Source organism: Molothrus ater, chromosome 1 (assembly GCF_012460135.2).
Source record: "Molothrus ater isolate BHLD 08-10-18 breed brown headed cowbird chromosome 1, BPBGC_Mater_1.1, whole genome shotgun sequence".
NCBI classification, from domain to species: Eukaryota; Metazoa; Chordata; class Aves; order Passeriformes; family Icteridae; genus Molothrus; species Molothrus ater.
Window position 1 is genome coordinate 82,232,045 of NC_050478.2, and position 20,243 is coordinate 82,252,287.

The window sequence follows — 20,243 nt, forward strand, 5'->3', positions numbered from 1 at the left end:
ATCAATTCACCAGTCTGTATTTCAAAAAACCAACAGTACCAATTCCATGCTAGTACCAATTCTGTTTGCTTAATAAAGAGTGTAGGGTTGCTGTGAATTAATAGGCATACTTCCCTCATTTGGTAAACCAAGAATTCTAGAGAGCTACTGCAGGCCTGTTCCAAGGAACTGTAATGATAAAGATTTGCTTTTATTTAATGCCAATGAAGACCTACTCCTCATCATATATTTCACCCCAAGATATTGTTTTCTTGATTAAATTTATAATTACCACTTTGTGTAAAGCTTATTATTAAAACACTACATCACTTTACTAACCCCAAGAAAATTAAGACATTAATAAATTTTTCCAGCCTTGAAAAAATGTCTGGTGATCTTAAAAATATTACTTAGTACTTGCAACTTGCTGGATGTTATCCATTATCAAATATCTCCAAATCTACTTTTAAGTAGTAGACTGTGTGCCTGCACAGAAATCAATGATATTACACTACTGCAGAATCAGGTTAATGGAATCGTGAATCAATAAACCCAGTGACAGATTTAGTTCATCTCCCTGTCTTCATTAGACCACCATTTAAAAATCCTGGAGAACTTCTGGAAGAAAACAATAGCATTTATTAGGAAATAACATTTGCAGCATTGGAGTATGTTCAATTGAAGTTGCATTTGCGATGACTACATACACTGGTGGTTTTTCAGCTTTTGTTGTTGTTCTTCTTAACTTGCAAAGCTCCTAAGTTTCTAGAAAGTTGCAGGCGCCTGTATAATACCTTCCCTTTCTGGATTCCATTTTTACATCTATTAAAATAATCCACAGACCACCTGAAGCTGAATACCATTCATGTATTTGTAATACCTGATTTTACACTTTTGCTTTTACAATTTGATATGCAGCCCTACAAAAGGATCATAAGACATTTAACATTTTGGTAATGAAAATGACAAAGCATTTTCAAGTGTCTTTTGCTCTGATGTTAGAAATAACAGAAATACCAGCAAGTTGGAGGATATTTTCCTTAGCTGAATACAGCTCCCTAGAGTTCACTGATATTCTGATCAATTTTAATGAGATAAAGAATTGGTTTAAGCAACATAGTAAGGATAGAGCAAAACAAATGTCTGACCACATGTAAGAGAGATGATAAATCTAGATTAATTTTTATTACTAAAATAAAAACCAAAAAAATCATACTGCTGGCTGGGAGTAGTTAGATTCACCTTTGCCTTTTGGGATGTGGCAAAACAAGAGTTTCCCTGAACTAATTCTTTTACTTATCAAAATACAGTATGAGCTTGTAAAATAAACTTAACCATGTCTTAACTTCATATTTTTAATAATGCCTAAAGTCACACTCAAATATGTGCAGGATACTGCTCAATTCTTGGAAGAGTGTCCCTTGCTTTGTGCCTCCATTTGAGAAATTTGCTGGGAAACTGCTGCTGTAACATCTGAATAGAAGTCCATAAAGCTTTATACATGTTCTAAGTCTACAGGATGGAAAGTCAATTTATAATTTCCTAACACTTCCTTCTGGCTTTGAATTAAAATGTGAGTAAATACTACAAAACAAGACCAATCACACAACTGTGGTTATAAATAATAATCTTGAAAGTACAGGAGAAAGGACTATGAGTTAAGAATTACTATATGACAGGGAATATGAAGTGTTTGCTTTAGAAACAATTGCTATAAAACAAAAACCAAATTTTCACTGTGTAAACAATCAGCCACAAAATTTATTTTTAAGAAGTCTAATAAAACATCCTATATTGGAATTGTCTTCCAGTTTTCAGCCTTTCTACAACAAGCACAAATATAAATCATCTCATAATGTATAAATTCTAATAAAAAGATTTATTCCAGAAATGGATTTTAATATTCTAAAATTAACTTTATAAATGTACCCTTTATGGTTATTAATGCTCTGTTTTCATACTCAGTATAGCAGTATTATCATAGTCATAAGTTAAATACATTGATTTATCACAGTGACAAGTCTGTAATCCATTTTGTCTCACTCTAATGTCCAACTGTCACACTTATTTTTAAATGCAATGAAAGAAACTAAAAGGAATGAAGAAATTTTACTAATGTTTGGCATAAAACTATCAAGAGTGTTTAAAATTAGAAAGAAGCCTAACTTTGAACATTGGCTGAAATCCCCAGTCTTTTCTGTTCAATTTAATTTCCATGAACTGACATATGTAAACTAACAATTCCAGTTTTTTTACTTATATTTCTTTTTTTTTTACACTAATGAGCAAATATACATAGGAAGAAGTACACATTAAATATCACTTACTTTGGCAATACCAGAATCTGTACAACAAAAATGCAGAAGAATATGAGACAAGCACAAGTCACATAATACTTGAATGCGGGCAGAGTAGTTGCTCGATACTAGAAGAAAATAAAAGCAAATGTTAAAAACACAATTGCCAAAGCAGATAAAATAGCACCCAACTGAATTTTCAGCTTAAAGATGCACATATGTATAGGCAAATCTTAGCAACAGTAAACTTCCTGTTCTTCAGTGACTTCACATCCACACATACATGGTTAGGGATTATCAGACATAGCATTAAAACTTTTGCTTATTGAAGAACAGTTGTGTCAAATGGTTTTGCCTTGTTCCTCCACTGAACTCAATATCCCAAACTCAATATAAAAAGTTTAACTGACAAAAAAATTCCCCTCCCAAAAAAAAGCCCCTAACCCACCAAAATGAAAAAGTTAAAACATAAGTTAAAATATTTTGAGGAATGACCAAGCATTCTTCAGATTCCAAAATTCTTTGTGATTAATTCCTCAAACTGATTTTCAATTATTGATAAATACTGAATGGGCTGAAACAGTTACAAAAAATGCAATATTAATTGAGACAGGAAACTTCTGAGCACAAAAAGTAGCAAAGTGTAAGCTGCGCTACAGAGCATAGCTAGGAAGCACACTGGTATTTACTGAACCTATATTATTACTTCAATTAAAATATGTTATGTCTTTGTTAAAAGGCTTCATATGTCCACTACTAATGTTATGTTACTACTAAACACTTGATATTCTTAGGAGAGAGTCAATTTGATCTGTTTTGTCATGAGAAAAATCTATTTATCTCTAATTAGTCTGTCTAGAGACATGAGAATTAAGCAATGAAATATTTATCAGAGTTGCTCTGCTATTTGAGATAGATATATCTAGGTTGAAAGCAATTAAGTACTCAAAGGGAAATGATCTAAGTAGCTATTAAAGTTACTTACTCTATACTAGGTTGCTTTGGGTTTTTTTTTCAAAAGATAAAAGTTCAAGATTTAATTACTAAGAAAAAAATACCAAAGATTATTTTCACAAAATGCTGGAGATGCAAACTTCAGAAAATGGAAAGTGCATGAGCTGTGCCTTCCGACTGCAAGCACACGGCTGTGCCTCTGTGCTACTGCCAAGTTCTGCCTATGAAAACAGTGCACCAAACTTTACATGAATATGTAGAAACTCACTTGGGTAACACAACAGCTTTTTTTACTTTTGAATTGTATGAAAAATTAAAATCAATTTTTATCACTTATCTAACTGGATTACAAGGCACAAATATGTCTTTGCTTGACCTCTGCAGCAAGTTCTGCTCTTCCACCTGTCGAGTATGTTTGTAGTGGTCCTGTTCAATGATTTTGAACTTTGAGCTGCTATTAAAATTTCATAGAATTCCAATCTACTTTTAAATTTCTTTCAGTGTTTCACACTTCTCCAGGCATTTCCTAATGAAGGCAAGCAATTCCCTCCTTAGGTTAAACAATTGTTTTGCTTTATTATTTTTCTGTACTTTCAGGTCCCATAGGGCCAGAAAAGCTTCTGTTTAAATCAAAAGCAGACTTCTTACTAAGTTCTTTAAAGCCAAGACTGGACTCGTGAGTCATTAAGAGGCAACAAAAAATGATATAAAAAGATGGATCCAAAAATAACAATTAGCTCTTTGCTGTTCCACAGCATTCTACATCAAGATATTGGACTTCTACTGGGATCATTGACTCAGCCAAATAACTTAGCTCCCAAATTTTCTCCCAAGTCATTGTCCAAAGTACACATAATGATGTATTTCTCTTAAGTTCTCTTTCAGAATTCATTGGTTAGTAACAACCACATTAAAATCTCATGTGCTGACAGGCACGGCTTTGTTCCAATCAGTGAACCCCCAAACACCAAGGATGAGACCACACCAGGTCTTGCTTCTTCTCTCTTAGGAAGTCTTCAAAAAAGGCTCAAGGAGCCTTGAAACCTTTTCCACCCTAGTGCACTGCCAAGCAACACATGCCTTTGTCAGATGGCTGTAACAATTATTCTGCTGAGCTGTGAAAGAATCTGAAAATCCTTTTGGATGCTTTGAACTGAAAGATATCTACAAAAATAACTGAGTATGTATTCAGCCACCACATGGGACACAGATGATACTTGCTGGACAGTGTGAGCACAGCAGGGCAATACTTCCTCTAGCCCCTTCTCATCAAATTCACCAATTTACACAGCCAGTTGTGGTCCAACCTACCTCTTACTTCCCCAAAGGAAAGCATAGCTGTTCAGCCATCAGCTGCCATCAGCTGCTCATGAGAAAGCAGAAAGAGGCAACTCCCCAATCTTCCTGCTGAAGCTGTCAGTGAGTAGAAATACACTCAAGGTCCACAGGGCCATAAAACAACAAAAAGGCCTGACTTACTGAACTTATTGAAAATAACTTACTTCTTTTTCCAGAGTCTTATTATAGAAAAGAAGTGATATCCTTTGAATGTCTTCAGATTTAAGCCACTGCCTAGAAGAGAGAAAGAATGTTAACACCAACATAGGAAGAAAACAGTCCTGTCCTTTTCTATTACTGAAATGCAGCAAAATAGGAAAATAAGTTGGAATTAAGCAAGTTCAAGTGTATTGCAGTGTATATGGTGAATTTCACTGTCAGTAAAGCGGAGACTGAAAATCCCCTCTCCTTTTTGGCTTCTATTGCTAAGGTACACGTGAAAAAAAAGCTCAGATGAACCATTGTTTTTCTGTTGATCATGACTAAGGAGAATGGATGGAGAGATTTATATGATGGAACTCTAACAGTGATATTCCACTCATGTCCAAAATACTGCAGTATATCCAATGGACAGAAGAGGACCTGAGACAAAAACAGGCCTTGACAAGGTTCCTTTAGGAAAGGCACTGTTACAACATGCAGGAGTGGTGGGTAGGTAAGCTACTCCTACAAAAACTCCTATTGCAAACAAAAATGTAACAAAAATTATTAAGAGGGGGAGGGATTTTGTCTTTGAACTGTTTCTGTTTCTCGACCACAGCTCTGTACTATAGAGGTAAATTTTGATCTTCTTCCTGATTATAAAACCCTCTTCCCTGCTTTAACATGAGAAATAGCATAAATACTTGCATTGAAATGATAAACCAATTTTAAACTAAGTAAACCTTGACAAAAGCTTGACATAACTTTTCCAAAATGAGATGTTCTAATATGAAAGTCTACATCTATTTTAACAGACATTTGAAAAGATATAGAATATTTAAATGTCAAGAGGGTTTGGCTGCTTGTACCTCAAGGGCACAATGGAAATTTGAAAACAAAAAATTAATTAAACAGAATAGTTCTGTGGACATGCAGTACTTGAGCTTGAAGAATAGTAGCAGGGACTGAGATTTTTTTTCCAACATTTCCAGCAATAATGTTAAATTAGGCTCTAAACTAGTAGTGTAGCTAATGCCTCCTAAATAAAAGGGAATTTCTCAACTGACATCTGTAATGCAAATAAGTAGCAGCAGTGAACCACAGTGGAACACATTCTAAATTAAAGTCCTGGAGAACAGGAGTGGACAGAGCAGAGTGTAAGCTATTAGCTTTAATTTGTGAAATGGAAAATATTTGTTTCCTTGCCTGGGAGACTGTTCCTGTGCAATCAGTTGCATTAAAAAAAAGGGTCTGTAAACATATTCAGTTCTCGGAATGCTTAATTCAAAAATATATTTCCCTTATTGCTCTGCAATGGCTCCCATCTATGTGATCACAATTAGGACTCTGAGAAGAAAGAGAACTGAAAGGCTGGTGTACAAAAAGCATGATTTTGTTTGAGTTCAGCTGTAATACACTGGAAAAAACATTCAGTTTGCAGAATATTTTTGATAAACTGAAAATGAAAGTTTTTTCCATTTGGTTACAAAAATTAAACAAGAAGTAACCCTCTTCCCCAAATAGTTAACAAATTTCCTGTTTTTTCTAATGGTATCTGACAGGTGGATTGATTTAATTACCATCAGCACACTGCTAAGAAGTTCTCTCTGCAGATCTACTCCCAAGGGCCCAATTTGGTTACACACTTGATGGCATGTGAAGTCAGGAGTGCCATTTAGAGCACGTGCTGCCTCATACTCCACATCACAAGCTCACGTTTTCAGAAGCTTTTAGTTCTTCTTAAAAGTTCACAAAAAAACCTGTACTGGTTTTACATAGCAGGCACTGAGAGGTCAGAGATGAGGGAAACAGCACAACACAAATGGAAGTGGAGACTGAGTTCAAAAGAGGGGGCACAAAGTCACACAACTTTGGCACAGACACAAGGGCTAAAAAATTCTGCCTTCAGCCTGACTCCCTGATGGGTCTGGAAATTGCCAAAGTATTTGCAAGTACACGAGGACATGTCTCTACGGAAACTAGGTACCAAAGTTTGGCTTAAATTCTTTTGCAATTCCAGGAACAACACAGACATCTGAATTCTGTCTGTATCCACAGAGGTATGTGGTTTCATAGGGCTTGTACTGCTTGACAAGGTACAGCAAGGAATTATGCACAAAACAGCAGCGCTGTGACTTAAAGGAAAAAAGCAAAGAGAGTGTGTCCCTTTAGCACAGCAACCTGCTCACCAAAGACCAACTGGTTTTACTTCAGCCCCCTCTGCAGGTACATATTCAGCCCTCTGTAGGTAGATATCTCGCTGGCAGATGGTAATCCCTCCATCTCATGTCCTCCAGGAGTTCTCTAAGCACTAAGGCTTGGGATGGCCTAGGTAGGGCTGCTCATCCCCAGCCTGTGCAGGACAGGCACTTGGAGCCAGGAGTGCTTTGGTCAAGATACAGGGAAAAGAAACCCATGGAGAAAGTGTGATGTTACATCCTAATCAATGGCTAAGGCACAGAAGCTCTTTGTTCTTCACTCACTCTGGCAACTCTTTTTAAATTTTCTTTATTCAGTCAGACTTATTTGCCATACAATCCAAATGTTACACTTAAAACATTTAGAAACGCCAGTTTTCTCATAGACTTTCTTAAAATTTTCTCATTGATTCACAAAACCTTTTGTTTAGTTTCACAACCACTTGTTCACTCTAGCTAATAATGTTATTTTCATTTTACAAATGAAAAATTGAGGCACAAAAATACACACAATAATAAAGAAAACAAAAATGCGATTGGTTTTGTGTCCTAAATGTAGGAAATATTTTATTTACCTTTTTTTGTGCACTTTAGGCTTCACAGAGTTAAACTATTATTGAATTACCTTGACGTTTGAGGAATCAGCACTTTTCATAACTTATCCCTGAGTATTAATCAATTGAATCATAGCTTTTAAGAGATTCATTCAGCAAATCAATACAGAGCTAGGTAGAGAATTTAGTTTTGGAAGGTGACATTCAAACTTTCTGATATATAAAATCATTTCTTATCTTTCTGCAGGTTCCCATGTAATTCACAAAATGCAATGAAACGTTTTCAGAAACCTTTTTTACCCCCAAGTTTCTCTGAATTTTATGTGCTAATTAGATAAGACAGGGATTGTCTAAGATAAAACAACATACAGTAGGGTCACATCAATATTTTAATGCATTTATACAGATGTTTTACTTTTGACATCAAAACATCATTTTTGAAATCCTTTTATCAGAGCAAGTATACCTAAAGACACAAAAAGCCTGCCAAAATTTATATAGCTGTTTTAGGCAAGTCTAGTATAATCAAAAGGCTTTGCTTAACACATGACCTACCCTATTTCACTGTGTTCTCTCTATGACATAAAAATATCAAGTCTTCTAATTGCTGAAAAAATTTTCCTAAATCCAAGTATCATTTAATAGGACTAAAAGATTAAAAAAAACCAATGTGACATAGGAACATTTAATAATTAGGTGTGATACTCAGCTGATTAAGATTCTGAGTAACAGAAGTGGGGGGGAAACATGTAATTCATCACAATTATTGTCCACACATTTGAATTGCAATTCCCTTATTTCATCAGAGAAATAGAAGAAGCTCGAACACTTATTTTGGACTGAAATTGATTTCTTTCTAGCTTTATCTATTCACCAGGAAACAGAAAACTTCATACTGCCTCCAGCTCTTCTTAGGACATGGAAAAAAATACATGGCAGGTTGTTTCACCCAGCAATTCCAACATGCCATCAAGATTAACCTTCCCTAAGAAACCAAGCAACTAACTGAGAGACATTAAACTATGGTTTTAGGGAAAGTTTCTAATCCTGAGGAATTGTTTCTGTGACAATTAGGAAGCATCAATTTTCACATCTTTCTGATGTGAAAATCATTCTGACTGAGCCAGTCATTTCTTGTGTCTTACTTCTCTGCCCCCAGGTAAGATAAATCTGTAGTGTCAAAGCCATGAGCCTACAGACAAACAGTTACAGAGCAAACTCCCTCTGCCAGGCAGATCAAGACAAGTCAATACCTCAGTCACAGCATGATTCACAGGCACTGTCTTATCTCATATAGGAGAAAATGTCACTTTACAGCCTATCTTCAAAATGTGCAGGGCGTCCTACACCAGTATTGGTAACACCTTTACTGTTTTCAGATTTGGTGTGCATGTGGGAACAAAAAATATTAAACACTGCCCTCTGTTGCAGCTTTACATCAAAGTTGGAATGGACAAAGACAACAAAGGATAGAGGATAAAGGCATACTTTTGGGCATTGATTCCATCAATGGCTTGGATCATCCTCTCATTCAGTTCTTCCTCAAATCTTCTTTTCTGTGATTTTGTTCTGAAATGAAAAATGTGGGAAGTCACGTCAAAAACAACAGCTATCATAAACTTGTGAGTTTACCATGAATTTTTAACATTTATACTACAATAGCAACTATAGGCATCAGGCACAATGATCCTATTAATAAGCTCTTAAAAAACATCATAAGCTACAGTGTCATATACAAACACACACACACTAACAAATCTAGAGCTTAGCTATTAGGGAGCACTTAAATACAAACATGAGAAAATATTTCATAAAAAACCAAGAGAGTTCAAGAAATTCTGGTCAAAGAAAAGTCTTCCACAGTATTATGAATTCATGAAAAAGAATGGGAATATGCTCAAATTCATAAAGCATTCATTCCTGTTTCTTGCAGCTTTTTTTTTCTAAAAAAACCTTGTCAGAATTGTATGATGAGCATAATGTATTAGTGCACTGAGGCATAATAGGTATACCCCACCAAAATCCTGCTAACTCTTCTTGGAAGTACTTTACTCTTTTTAATAAGAAAACTGAGCACTGACTGAAATTCGTTTTAAGCTCACATAATGTTACTCTGTTTATGAGCCTTGTAACTCATCTCCAATAAAAAAAGCTTCTTTACTTTTGACTGGACTCAGCATGAACTGAACAGAGGATCATCACAATGGGTTCACCTTTGCTAACATAAATTCCTGCAATCATCAATCCTTTCAGTAGTTGTGCTTTCCTTGAAAATGACATATCTCAAATATTGATGGTGAGGTCTATATTTGAAAACTTAAATTCACTGCTAACTTAAAACCAGTGTTTTCTAAGAAGTCATTAGTCAGATCTGAAATTTGACTCTTTCCTCACCAAAATATTCTTAACCTACAAATTGAACCCAGTCAAACACAAATTTTCCTCAACATCAAGTTTTTGGGTTATTTCTCTAAAACTGATAACCTGTTGTAAGTTTTAAATTAGTACAGCAATTGTATTAGTGGACCTACAGAAACTTAAAAAAATTACACAAGTGATTTCATCCCTATTCAATGCTAATGAATTTAGGTAAAAAATTGCTTAAAACTTGTTTTTCACAGAAATCAATCACAGAAACAACCCAGGAAAAAAGCATAGACATTGTCCAGCCACAGTTAATCCTCTTGGCAGGTCCTTAACAACATAAGACTATTGTGTAATGAATAAGAGCTAAAGACTCACACAAACAGAAGCCTGCAGTCAAGCTTCAAACCCTACATTTGCATATTCTAATAAAATACTGATTTTCAAAGTGCTTCTGATCACTGCAGCTCTATCCTGTGACAATGATTAACCAGCTTATCTAGAATCCTAGTTACATGTCTGCCTCACTATGAACATTAGACACCAGTAATGGAAAAAATTCCTTCCATGATATGGTATAAAGACACATTTTTTGTGCCTTCTGAATATCTTCTGGAGTAGTGTTTGGAAACACAAAAGCAAAAACACCTCAGAACTGAATTATTTCCAAATGCCACAGTCCAATGGTCTTTCATTGACTGATAGAAACTCTTTGGACATACTGTCCAAATATAAATGTGCAGTTTTAGAATTAGACTTTTTTTATTAATATCATGCATGTTCAGTCAAAACTTGTTCACCTTCTGGAACTTACAATATTTTAGGTAATTGCATAGCAACTAGAGACAATAACAATTCAAATTTTTAGGAGGTTCATTTAAATGACTTCACAGTATTGATGATTTCACCATCTTGCCCTAGTCAAGGTACCAAGCAGCACTAGGAAAACTTAAAGCTATTGTGATCTTGCAAACATTTTGTGTAGTAGGAGCACTATAAAAGACCACAAAATACCTTCTGAATATCTGCTACTGCAAACATACTAAAGGCTTTAAAATAATGAACCACAATACAAATACAAAGCAATTAAACAAATACACAAAATGTCTCTTTAAGTACATACTATTAGCTGTTGTAAGAAAAACTTTTAACAGCCCTTTCCATCTTCCCTTTTCTTACCCCTCTCTGGGCTTCCTCCCAATTTTCCTGTATATAATTTTCTTCCCACTGTTAGAGTACTTGGTTTGCAATAGTTCACCAACATACCAACTCAGAATAAAGCTATTTGTTACCAGGAAATGAATTTGCAATTCATAAGAAAGATGTCTGCCAAATCTGATTCCATAGCCCTTCTTTATGTAAGAGGTATCAGCACTTACATAAAAAACAGTCTATGTAAGCAATGGCCCTTAATATTTGAAAGCATACCAATGTCTAGCTATTTATATGGACTTTCTATGAATAAGTAATTTTTTAAGATTGATTTACCTTTCTCTGCAACGCTGAAAATGATATTGCCCCATGGGAACATCCTAAAAAGCAAACAAACAAAAAGAACCCTATTAATTACACTAGACTTTAATAATATTAATTTGCTTTTAGGACAGTGTTGGCAACAGGGTCAAGTAAGGAGAAAAGTTTTCAGTGTAAGTACTTTTAGCATTCAATTAAAACTGTCTAAAAGAAAAATCCAGCTAGAAGTGAAGATCAAGTGACCTGGAATAAAACTCATCTATCTGTATAAATACAGGATAAACTAATACAACAGTCTGAATCCAAGAGTTTTGCTTTACCACAAGGACTTCAATGTCACCACTCTTTGGATGTAGCCCAAACTCTTACCAGCTTCAGCAAAAACCAATCTTAAATGGTTTTGAAAAAAACAGACCTGAGTGGCCAAATACAGAGACAGTGGTCATTATTTTTTAATTAATAGCAATGGCAGCCATCACAGCCACATTTTTTTTGTGATTAATAGTGATGGCTGGGTACTTCCTGTAACTGACCTGTCACAATCCACATTCTGATGCATTATATTTATTAAATAAAAGAATATATCTCACCAGTACAGGAACAAAACTAAATGCCAATGTTGAAAACTATCAGAATTTACCTTCATGCATTTTCTTTTAAGAGGTAGAAGATAATGCAATGTACAAGCTGTAGATCATCAGTATCTTACTGACAGCAGCATAACAGTGTTAGTAAAATTAAAAAGTAATTTTTATTTTTAGTGTAAAAGATGCAACGTTGAAATACAGTACTCTAAAACTCAGGCCTTCAACCACAGCTAATGACTTGTAGGTGCACCTTCAAAAGGTAGATGTTACAGTAAGTACGGATTTGGTTCCTGGGGTACTCTGAATAAAGTCCACTCAAAATATCACAGGGATTACTCTAAGTTCAAAGCCTTTGCTCCACGTTTGGCCATCTTCCAAACAGAGAATGTAGCTGAACAGCCAATAAATCTCTAGGAATTTCTCTGTATTAAAGGATTTCCTTCCTAAAGGCGTTGCATTCTGGCTTTATGTTCAAAATATCTTTCCACAATACGAAGAGGAGCCACTGCACACGCTGTGACTTGGTGGGGGGTCTGAGCTCAGAGGGTCAAATTTTGTACTTCAATAAGAGTGCCAGACTCCTTTGAATTCAGGGATGCACTTACACCCTAATCCAAAACTGGAAAAGCTTCCAGCAAATTCACAGTGTTTATGCCCTGCACAACTACATGTATCATCTTCTACCAGAAATAACCAGGTATTTAGCAGTGAGCAGCTTTTTCCTTTCAAACATTGCTGTATTGTACAAAATGACATAAGTAGGCCCCTACTGTTGTGCTTATCTTGCCGTTTTCAGTGGTCATGCTGTCCCTGTGGTGCAGGTGTGCAAATGGCTTGGCAGCTCCCCAGGACTCCAGGTACCGGGTCATGCGGACGGAAGCTCTCATTTTGGCTCCATCCAGAGTATGCCGAGGCCGAATGTGGTGCTGAGGGCTTCGCTTCTCTCCCTGGTTGACAGAGGACAAAAGGTGATGTCAGCCTTTGAGCTCGCAACCTTTTGAAGCAGCAGTGCATCATCTGGCACCACAGATCTCCATGGTTAGGGGCTTATAAATGGAAACATGCTAAGAAACCGCAATTCTTAATGATATTGCTGGGAAACATCAGAGACTTATTTCTGAAGAGCGGGAAACATTTGCACTGCAAACATTACATATCTGTAGGCATCAATGACAGCCCTGATCAATATCTTATTGTAGTGAATTATTCAATAAAGAGATTAGTGGTCCTGTTCAAAAACAAGTATGACTGGCGACAAAATAAAAGTACTACTAACCTTAGGATTGATTACAAAGTAAGTCTTAACATTATGCTCTTTCAGATATGGGTCCCTCACATCTCCGTCCCCATCTTCCACTTTGTAAGCTCCATTCAAATGTGCCAAGGTGACTGAGGTGATGTGAACACGGCTGAAATGATATTTTAAAAGAAAGACAAAGTCACAAATACTGATCAAAAGCATCATTTAAACCTGATCAACCTTTTTTACTTGCTTTTGTATACACCTTTTATTTGCTGCTCACTTCTTTTGCAGTCAATCTAACTAAATTTTAGAAGTTCTAATGGGCATAAATCCAAAGGTTTCCATCCAGAAAAAACCTGTTTCTTAAATCACAGAAAACACTGAGTGCCTCAGTTTTGTTCTATTTTTTGGTTTTTTTTTTCTCAAGACAGCACCTAAGAATTAGTTTAGGCATCTCCATGAAAGCTTATGGCTTAGGACAAAGCGCCTATGAATTTTTCCATGACTGAAAAATCCACGTGTCCAAAGGGTAACGGAGAAGATTCTTACCCTGGGACTCCCCCAGCTTCCATGTGATTGGCCAGGGTCACATCATGGGACCAGACATCGTACTGCCACTTCTGGAGCCCAATAACGCCGCAGAGCACATTCCCGGAGTGCACTCCGACGCGCATGTTGATGTCCACGCCAGTCGCATCTCTCACTTTCCTGCAGTTGAGAAGAAAGCCTCTGTTAATACACATGATAGGCCCTTGGTTTTCTTTTAATTTAGCAGTCAAATTATGAGGATGGCACACCCCTGGAAATGCTCAAGGCCAGGCTGGATGTGGCTCAGTGCAGCCTGCTCTAGTGGGAGGTGTCCCTGCCCCTGGCAGGGGAGCTGGAACTAGATGGTCTTTAAGGACCACTCCAATCCAAAACATTTTATCATTCTATGATTCTGTGAAAGTAGCAGTACCAACAGTAATAACATTTACGTCTTCTTAGCATTAGCATTTTTGCCTCTATTCTTTTAATGCTATGATTATACATTACCTTTCCTATTATCTCTATTTACAACAATTTGTAGAAATATTAATTTTCAAGTCTGTGTCTGAAGTTCCTTCTTTTATATTCATCTGAAATTATTTGGGAGGGCTGTGGTGAATAGTGGAAATGTTTAGTCTTATGGTAGAATCTAAGGACTGTTTTTGTTCTACAGGCTGCTTTTGGACGTCTGGAACTACTGCTACACACCCTTCTACCTAAAGACCCCAATGTTTACATCGGAGATCTTCTCATATCGACCATATCTGAGAGGAAGGACGAAAACCACAGCACCTCAGGATATTCCACAAGCTGGGGCAATGTGATGGTTTGACAGGAAATGTGTTTTTTGGGATTCTGTGTTTTGGGCCAATGGATATTCAGGCTTTAATATTGGCATTTAACCTGGCCATTGGGACATGGACACGCCTCTGAGAACACGGGGTTAAAAGCAGAGCTCTCCCCTGTGAGGCTCTCTTGGGTTTCCAGCGGGAAAGAGTTCGGGTCTCTCCCCGGCCCAGCTGCTGGCTGGGCAGGGGGAGGGGAAAGCCATGTGGCCGGGAGAGGTAGGCCTGAGCCCAGGGGTGGAAGGGTGGAAGAGAGAGAGAGAGAGAGACACCGGGAGCCATCGGGCAGCCCCCCCTGAGAGACACAGAGAGAGAGAGAGAGAGAGAGAGAGACGCTGCCTGAGACTGTAACCTTGAAGCTTGATAAACATGGGCCTGTGCTGGCAGCACGGCTGGGACGGAGAAGAAGGGGGGGGGTTCAGCTGGCCACTTGTAGGAGCTTTTAACCCCTTTTTGGAGAATGAGAACTTTACAGATCATTGACCTCTCCTAGAAGATAGAGTGGAAGATGAGGAAGGAAACGTGCAAGTATGAGAGAGGTCTGGGTGAGTGAGAAATAGGGGAAGAATAGAGAAGAATCCTAGTGGGAAGAGATGATGGAGTAGCTTTTGCTGGACTCTTTTTGTATAGCCATGGACAGAACCATGTTCCTTGTGACACAGAGACTGCATTCTAGGGGGAGGCAATGCCTCAGAACCAAGAGGGTTCAGTGTTGATGCCCCTCGGCCCCAGGGGGTGAAAAATATTGGGGGGACAGGTGTCCCAAAGGAGAGATTGTGGGGACAGGTGTCCCAAAAGAGAGATGGACAGAACCATGTTCCTTGTGATACAGAGACTGCATTCTAGGGGGAGGCAATGGCCACAGAACCAAGAGGGTTCAGTGTTGGTGCCCCTCGGCCCCAGGGGGTGAAAAAATATGGGGGGAACAGGTGTCCCAGAGGAGAGATTGTGGGGACAGGTGTCCCAAAGGAGAGACTGTGCCTTTTTTGGATCGGGACAGAGCATCCCTAAAAAAAGACAACTCTAGAAGCAGCTCTGGTCCGTGTTCAGTAGTGAGAGCACTGGACATGAAAGGAAGAGGTCACGACGGCAGATGTACTCCGGGCGGTGCCACGAGTGACACAGAAACACACGAGGCTTCAGCTGTGTTTCCAGGGGAAGCCCATGGCACAAGAAGGACTCCTCTCCTCTTGATGAACTGAGGATTGATTGTTTGAAGAGTGGTGCTGGAGTAAGAGTTGGTGATTTGAGAATAAATGCATTGTATTGGAAATTTGGTGGGGGGAGGAGAAAATGTATTTGTAAGGTTTTCATTTTCCCTGTGTGTGTTCCTTTTATCTATAGTTGTAGAGTAGTTAATAAAGTTCTGTTTCCTTTTCTTTCCTAAGTAGGAGCCTGCTTCGCTTATTCCTGGTCACATCTCACAGCAGAAACCAGGGAGAAGGTATCTTCATGGGGGCACTGGCATTGTGCCAGTGTCAAACCATGACAGGCTTGTACACTCTTTGGGGATATGGGCTCAGTGCCATTCAGGCTGTGGAGAATATAGGCTCAACAACCTTCCACATGCTTTAGTGAATGCTGCACCCTCTAGAATATTATACAGCAAATAAAAGGCCAGACCACATCTAAACCTTTGACCTTTCCAGTCAGAGATTTAAGTGTTTTCATCTTATTGCAGGGGTCCCATACTGTTGTCTCCTTATTGCAAAAAGTTTTATACCTTCTTGGTGTTTCTTATGGGCAGCTGCTCAGAGCACTGACTCTTTCTTCTTCACAAGGTAGCCAACTGACTCCAGTTCCCTTCTCAACCAGCCACCTCACTCTTTTATTTCACTCTTCTTCTCACTGGTTACAGCTGTGGCCTCTTAAAGTCGGGCCTGTTCCCAATTTTTGATAATTGGCCCAGCTGCAACTCCTTAGGGGTAAGATTACTTTCTACACTATCTTTATTTTCTTACATTCTATCCCCCTACAGTAAAGTATCTGTTCACCCCACCCTAAATCTCAGAAGAGCCCTACACATAAGACAGGCGATTATCTTTGCAGAAGCAGTTTTGAATCACTGGTGGGCAACTGAGGTCAAACAACCAGACATATGTCACATGGGTACTAACCACATATGTAAAGAGTAATAAAACTAACTCAGGTAGCCTACAGGCTTAGACAGCTCTAAGAAATGGGAAGATTATAACTTAACCAGATTTACATAATCAAACCCCAATTGGTGTGGACCCAAACCTAGCCATTAATAAGGAACATGCACAGACACTTGGAGAAATTCAGGGTGTTAATGGAAGAAACAATCACAGAATAAGGAAACTAAATGGCTTCTGTATACAAGTTGGGCACACACTTCTAGCAACATTTTCAATCTCAGTGATAAGAATCATCAGCTCTGTACCTTCTGAATTACTGAATTAATGTGACAATTTCCCCTTTTTTTTGAAAGGGAACATAGAACACAAAAGGCCTAAATTGATGTGGTAAATCCTGCATTTAAGCAGTAATTCTCAATTGTTTTTTTCCCTGGGAAATGAAAATAACAGGACCATGACTGAAAGTATTTTAATTCCATCCGTCTCTCTCAAGTGTTTATTGGTATTTCTTTTCACATTGCCATTTTACACTGCTCTTGTGTAGCTGACACACTTGAAAATGAACTGCCCGTAAATGATCTTTGTAAGCACTTTGCAAATCACAAACCCCACTTTGCTCTCCACAAGGTATATGACACAAGCCTAGCACTTTGGAAAAAAGTGTTTAAAATACTGGACAAAATGGAAGTGGAACATTTATCCTCTAGGAGTGCTTGTCAAAAGACTGCCCTTCCACATTCTACCGAATAAAGCAAGAGCAAGCAGAATAAAGTCTGCTTTATAATAAGCTCTCAGGATTTAAGCAGGGAAGCAAACAGAATTGTACCAGAACTGAAATCTCTTCTTCTGTCTCACAAATTAAAGAAACCACAGGAGACATAAATTAGCAGTGTAACTCTAGACTGAATTAGGGTTTACCACTTCTTCTCTCCTGATCTCCTTGAACAATTGCCATGACAATGCAGGCACTGAATGCATTCAAGAATGTAGGCTATCACATCCCCAGAGGATGTCTGCATTACCTACAGAAGCATATCTTCCCACCTTTATTTCATTTTGTGCTCCCCTGTCTCTCTGGTTTCCTTCTGCACAGCACAGTTTGTGTGCCCAGCCTGGCTGGGCAGTCAAAATACTCATCAAACTGTATTTTTCCTATTGCAATGTGAAATTTGAGTTTGAAAGCATTCTGCATTTTTCAGAGGTGTGGCTATATTGCAGGTAATTGCAGTAACTTTGCTCCATACAAGAAAGAGTTCAGGTCTTTAAGAAAGCATCTATACACTTTACCTGAGCTTTCTTCATCTATAATTCTGGACCAAGGTATATAAGACTCACCTAGCCCTTCCTTACACACTTTAACACACTGAGTGAACCTTAGGCATTTAATTCCCTGCAAATTGCCAGCTTTAACAGCATAGTTTCCTTTTGGATCAGACCTGCAGGAATGAAATCGTACCTAAAAGAATTCTTTTATTTTTTATCCAGCATTCAAAATGATATAACCATCTTATATGCAACAGTTTCTTTCACTCTCCTCTGAAATGGAATTTGTTTCATGCTACCAAATCAAAGGAAGCCTTTGAGAATGTGTGACTGAGAAACATGCAAATAAGGAAATCACCAGACAGACATGGAGGTAGAGTTTGAGCTGAATGGAAACAACACATATATTCACACACAAAAATATTTTGCCTCAACAGATAAGCTCTGTCCTTAAAGCATCCAGTTAAGGCGGCCAGCTCTCAGCATCACAGGCAGCACTGGCATTTATGGCTTGATAAAGTAAGCATCCCACTCCTGGGCAAGCAGGCTGCAGACTATAAGAAATATTGGATTTGTTCCAACACAGAGCAGAGAAGCAAAGCACTTAATCAGTGAGACTACAATCCATGTTTAAATGGGAACAATCCATAGCATAGGAAAGCTGAATTGCTCAAAATGGAGCTACACAACATTAGGGAAGAAGACTGAATAAGACTTTGTAGTACAGATCACCTGTCAATTTGGCAGAATTCTCCTTTTTTGCTTCAAAGAGAACTGCAACTGAAACCATATTCAGGTGGTAAAATCTATATAGAACTGCTAATATAAACAGCAAACTACTTTATTTCAGCAGCTTACACATCGGGGGGGCAGTTTGCACCTCAGTGACTGAATGTAACAATAATTTCTATCTGACAAAAAAGATATTTCAGATAGAGCAAGTCGAACATATTGAGTGACACACTGCCAATAGCAAGAGTATTACTACTTCTCATTTTACAGGGCACAGAAGTATGTCAGGAGATGCCTCCATACAAAGATGCAGCAATCACACAACAAAATATGGAGTTGGTTAATAATCAGCAATTTTCATTCACCTGCAGGCTGCAACACTTGACATAATACTTTGAAACGATTTGAAAACACAGGGTACAGATTCCTCACTCCTTCTGTAAACAGGCTGTGGTTATCTGGCATCTGTCTATGGGAGCATTTTGGTTTCTGGCTACAGTAACAAAGTCATATCAGAATATGCTTTACAACTAACCTATAATTTTGTAGTTTATAAGGCTGCTCTTACCAAGAACCTGATCACACAGCACTAACAATGGACATACTTGATAGCAGCCTGAGCAGAAAATTATTCCAGAGAAGACTGAAAGTTCTGAAATGTGAGGAACTGACAGATTGCTCTCTGAGCTCAAGTAAAACATTGCATTATGATGTGCGACATACTTTGGTTCTTTGTGAAGGGCACTTCATGGCTCAAGTTTAGTGTTATTTTTTCACCACCCTGTAACCTTCTATATTTTTTTCCTCTTAAGTAACAAAACAACAGGTTGACCAGAAACTCTATGCAAATACTTTTAACTCACTTTTCTCACACAGCACACAGATGTTTTGAAATGCAAACCAGAAAGCTCTCTTTTTCACTCAAAGGCTGGGGAAAAAATCCTGACATATTTAAGCCAACCAACAAGGAGGGCCAGAACTTTGGGACTGACACCCTCTTACCAACTGCTCTACAGAAGGGATGGTAGCTTTACTTCCTAGTATGCTAAAAAAGCAAATGGCTTAACTGTGATACTAAGTGAGAAACAGAAAGCATCCAATGAAAGTGACTGAAATGCAATCAAATCTGTAGAGACTTTTATCTTGCTTTGCAAGGAGAAATTCTCCCAAGTCCCATTTAAAAATTAGATTTCTTTGGTCACAACGTAAGTTACAACCATTTTTGGATGAAGAAATAACATTTTAGAGAATGCAACAACCTGATTCCTGTACTGAGATTACTTTTACAAAACTAAAGGAAGGAGATTGAAATACTAGTTTCCCAAAATACTACACCTTTTCCATGAACGCGTAAAAGGGAAAAGAACCAAATTTACTTTAGTCAACCTACCCACACAGTAATTACCCTGGATTGAGTTAGAAGCAGATAACTAAAAGCCAAATACCTCTTGTGACTACAATTACACACATTTAAGGATTAGAGGAATAATTTTGTATGGCTACTTCATTAGACATTAAGATCAACACAGTTCAACATAATTATCCATTTCATGATGAGGTGCACACCACACATATACCTCACAAGGATGGGCCAATTTCCCACTTTGCTAAATGGACAGTGGTTAATGTAATCTAGACAAAACCACAA

The 20,243-nt window shown here is 37.8% G+C and overlaps 1 protein-coding gene across 1 annotated transcript in view; it reads right to left on the reverse strand.

The window, feature by feature from the left end:
* The window catches only part of ADCY2 (adenylate cyclase 2), a 206,834-nt gene that overhangs the window by 49,341 nt on the left and 137,250 nt on the right, over window positions 1–20,243 (reverse strand). Inside the window, exons 8-14 of the mRNA XM_036400040.2 lie at window positions 13,678–13,836; window positions 13,162–13,294; window positions 12,656–12,832; window positions 11,314–11,357; window positions 8,950–9,030; window positions 4,733–4,802; window positions 2,307–2,404 (exon numbers count right to left, since the gene is read on the reverse strand). Coding sequence (XP_036255933.1) covers window positions 2,307–2,404; window positions 4,733–4,802; window positions 8,950–9,030; window positions 11,314–11,357; window positions 12,656–12,832; window positions 13,162–13,294; window positions 13,678–13,836 — 762 coding nt within the window. The remainder of the gene's footprint in view (window positions 1–2,306; window positions 2,405–4,732; window positions 4,803–8,949; window positions 9,031–11,313; window positions 11,358–12,655; window positions 12,833–13,161; window positions 13,295–13,677; window positions 13,837–20,243) is intronic.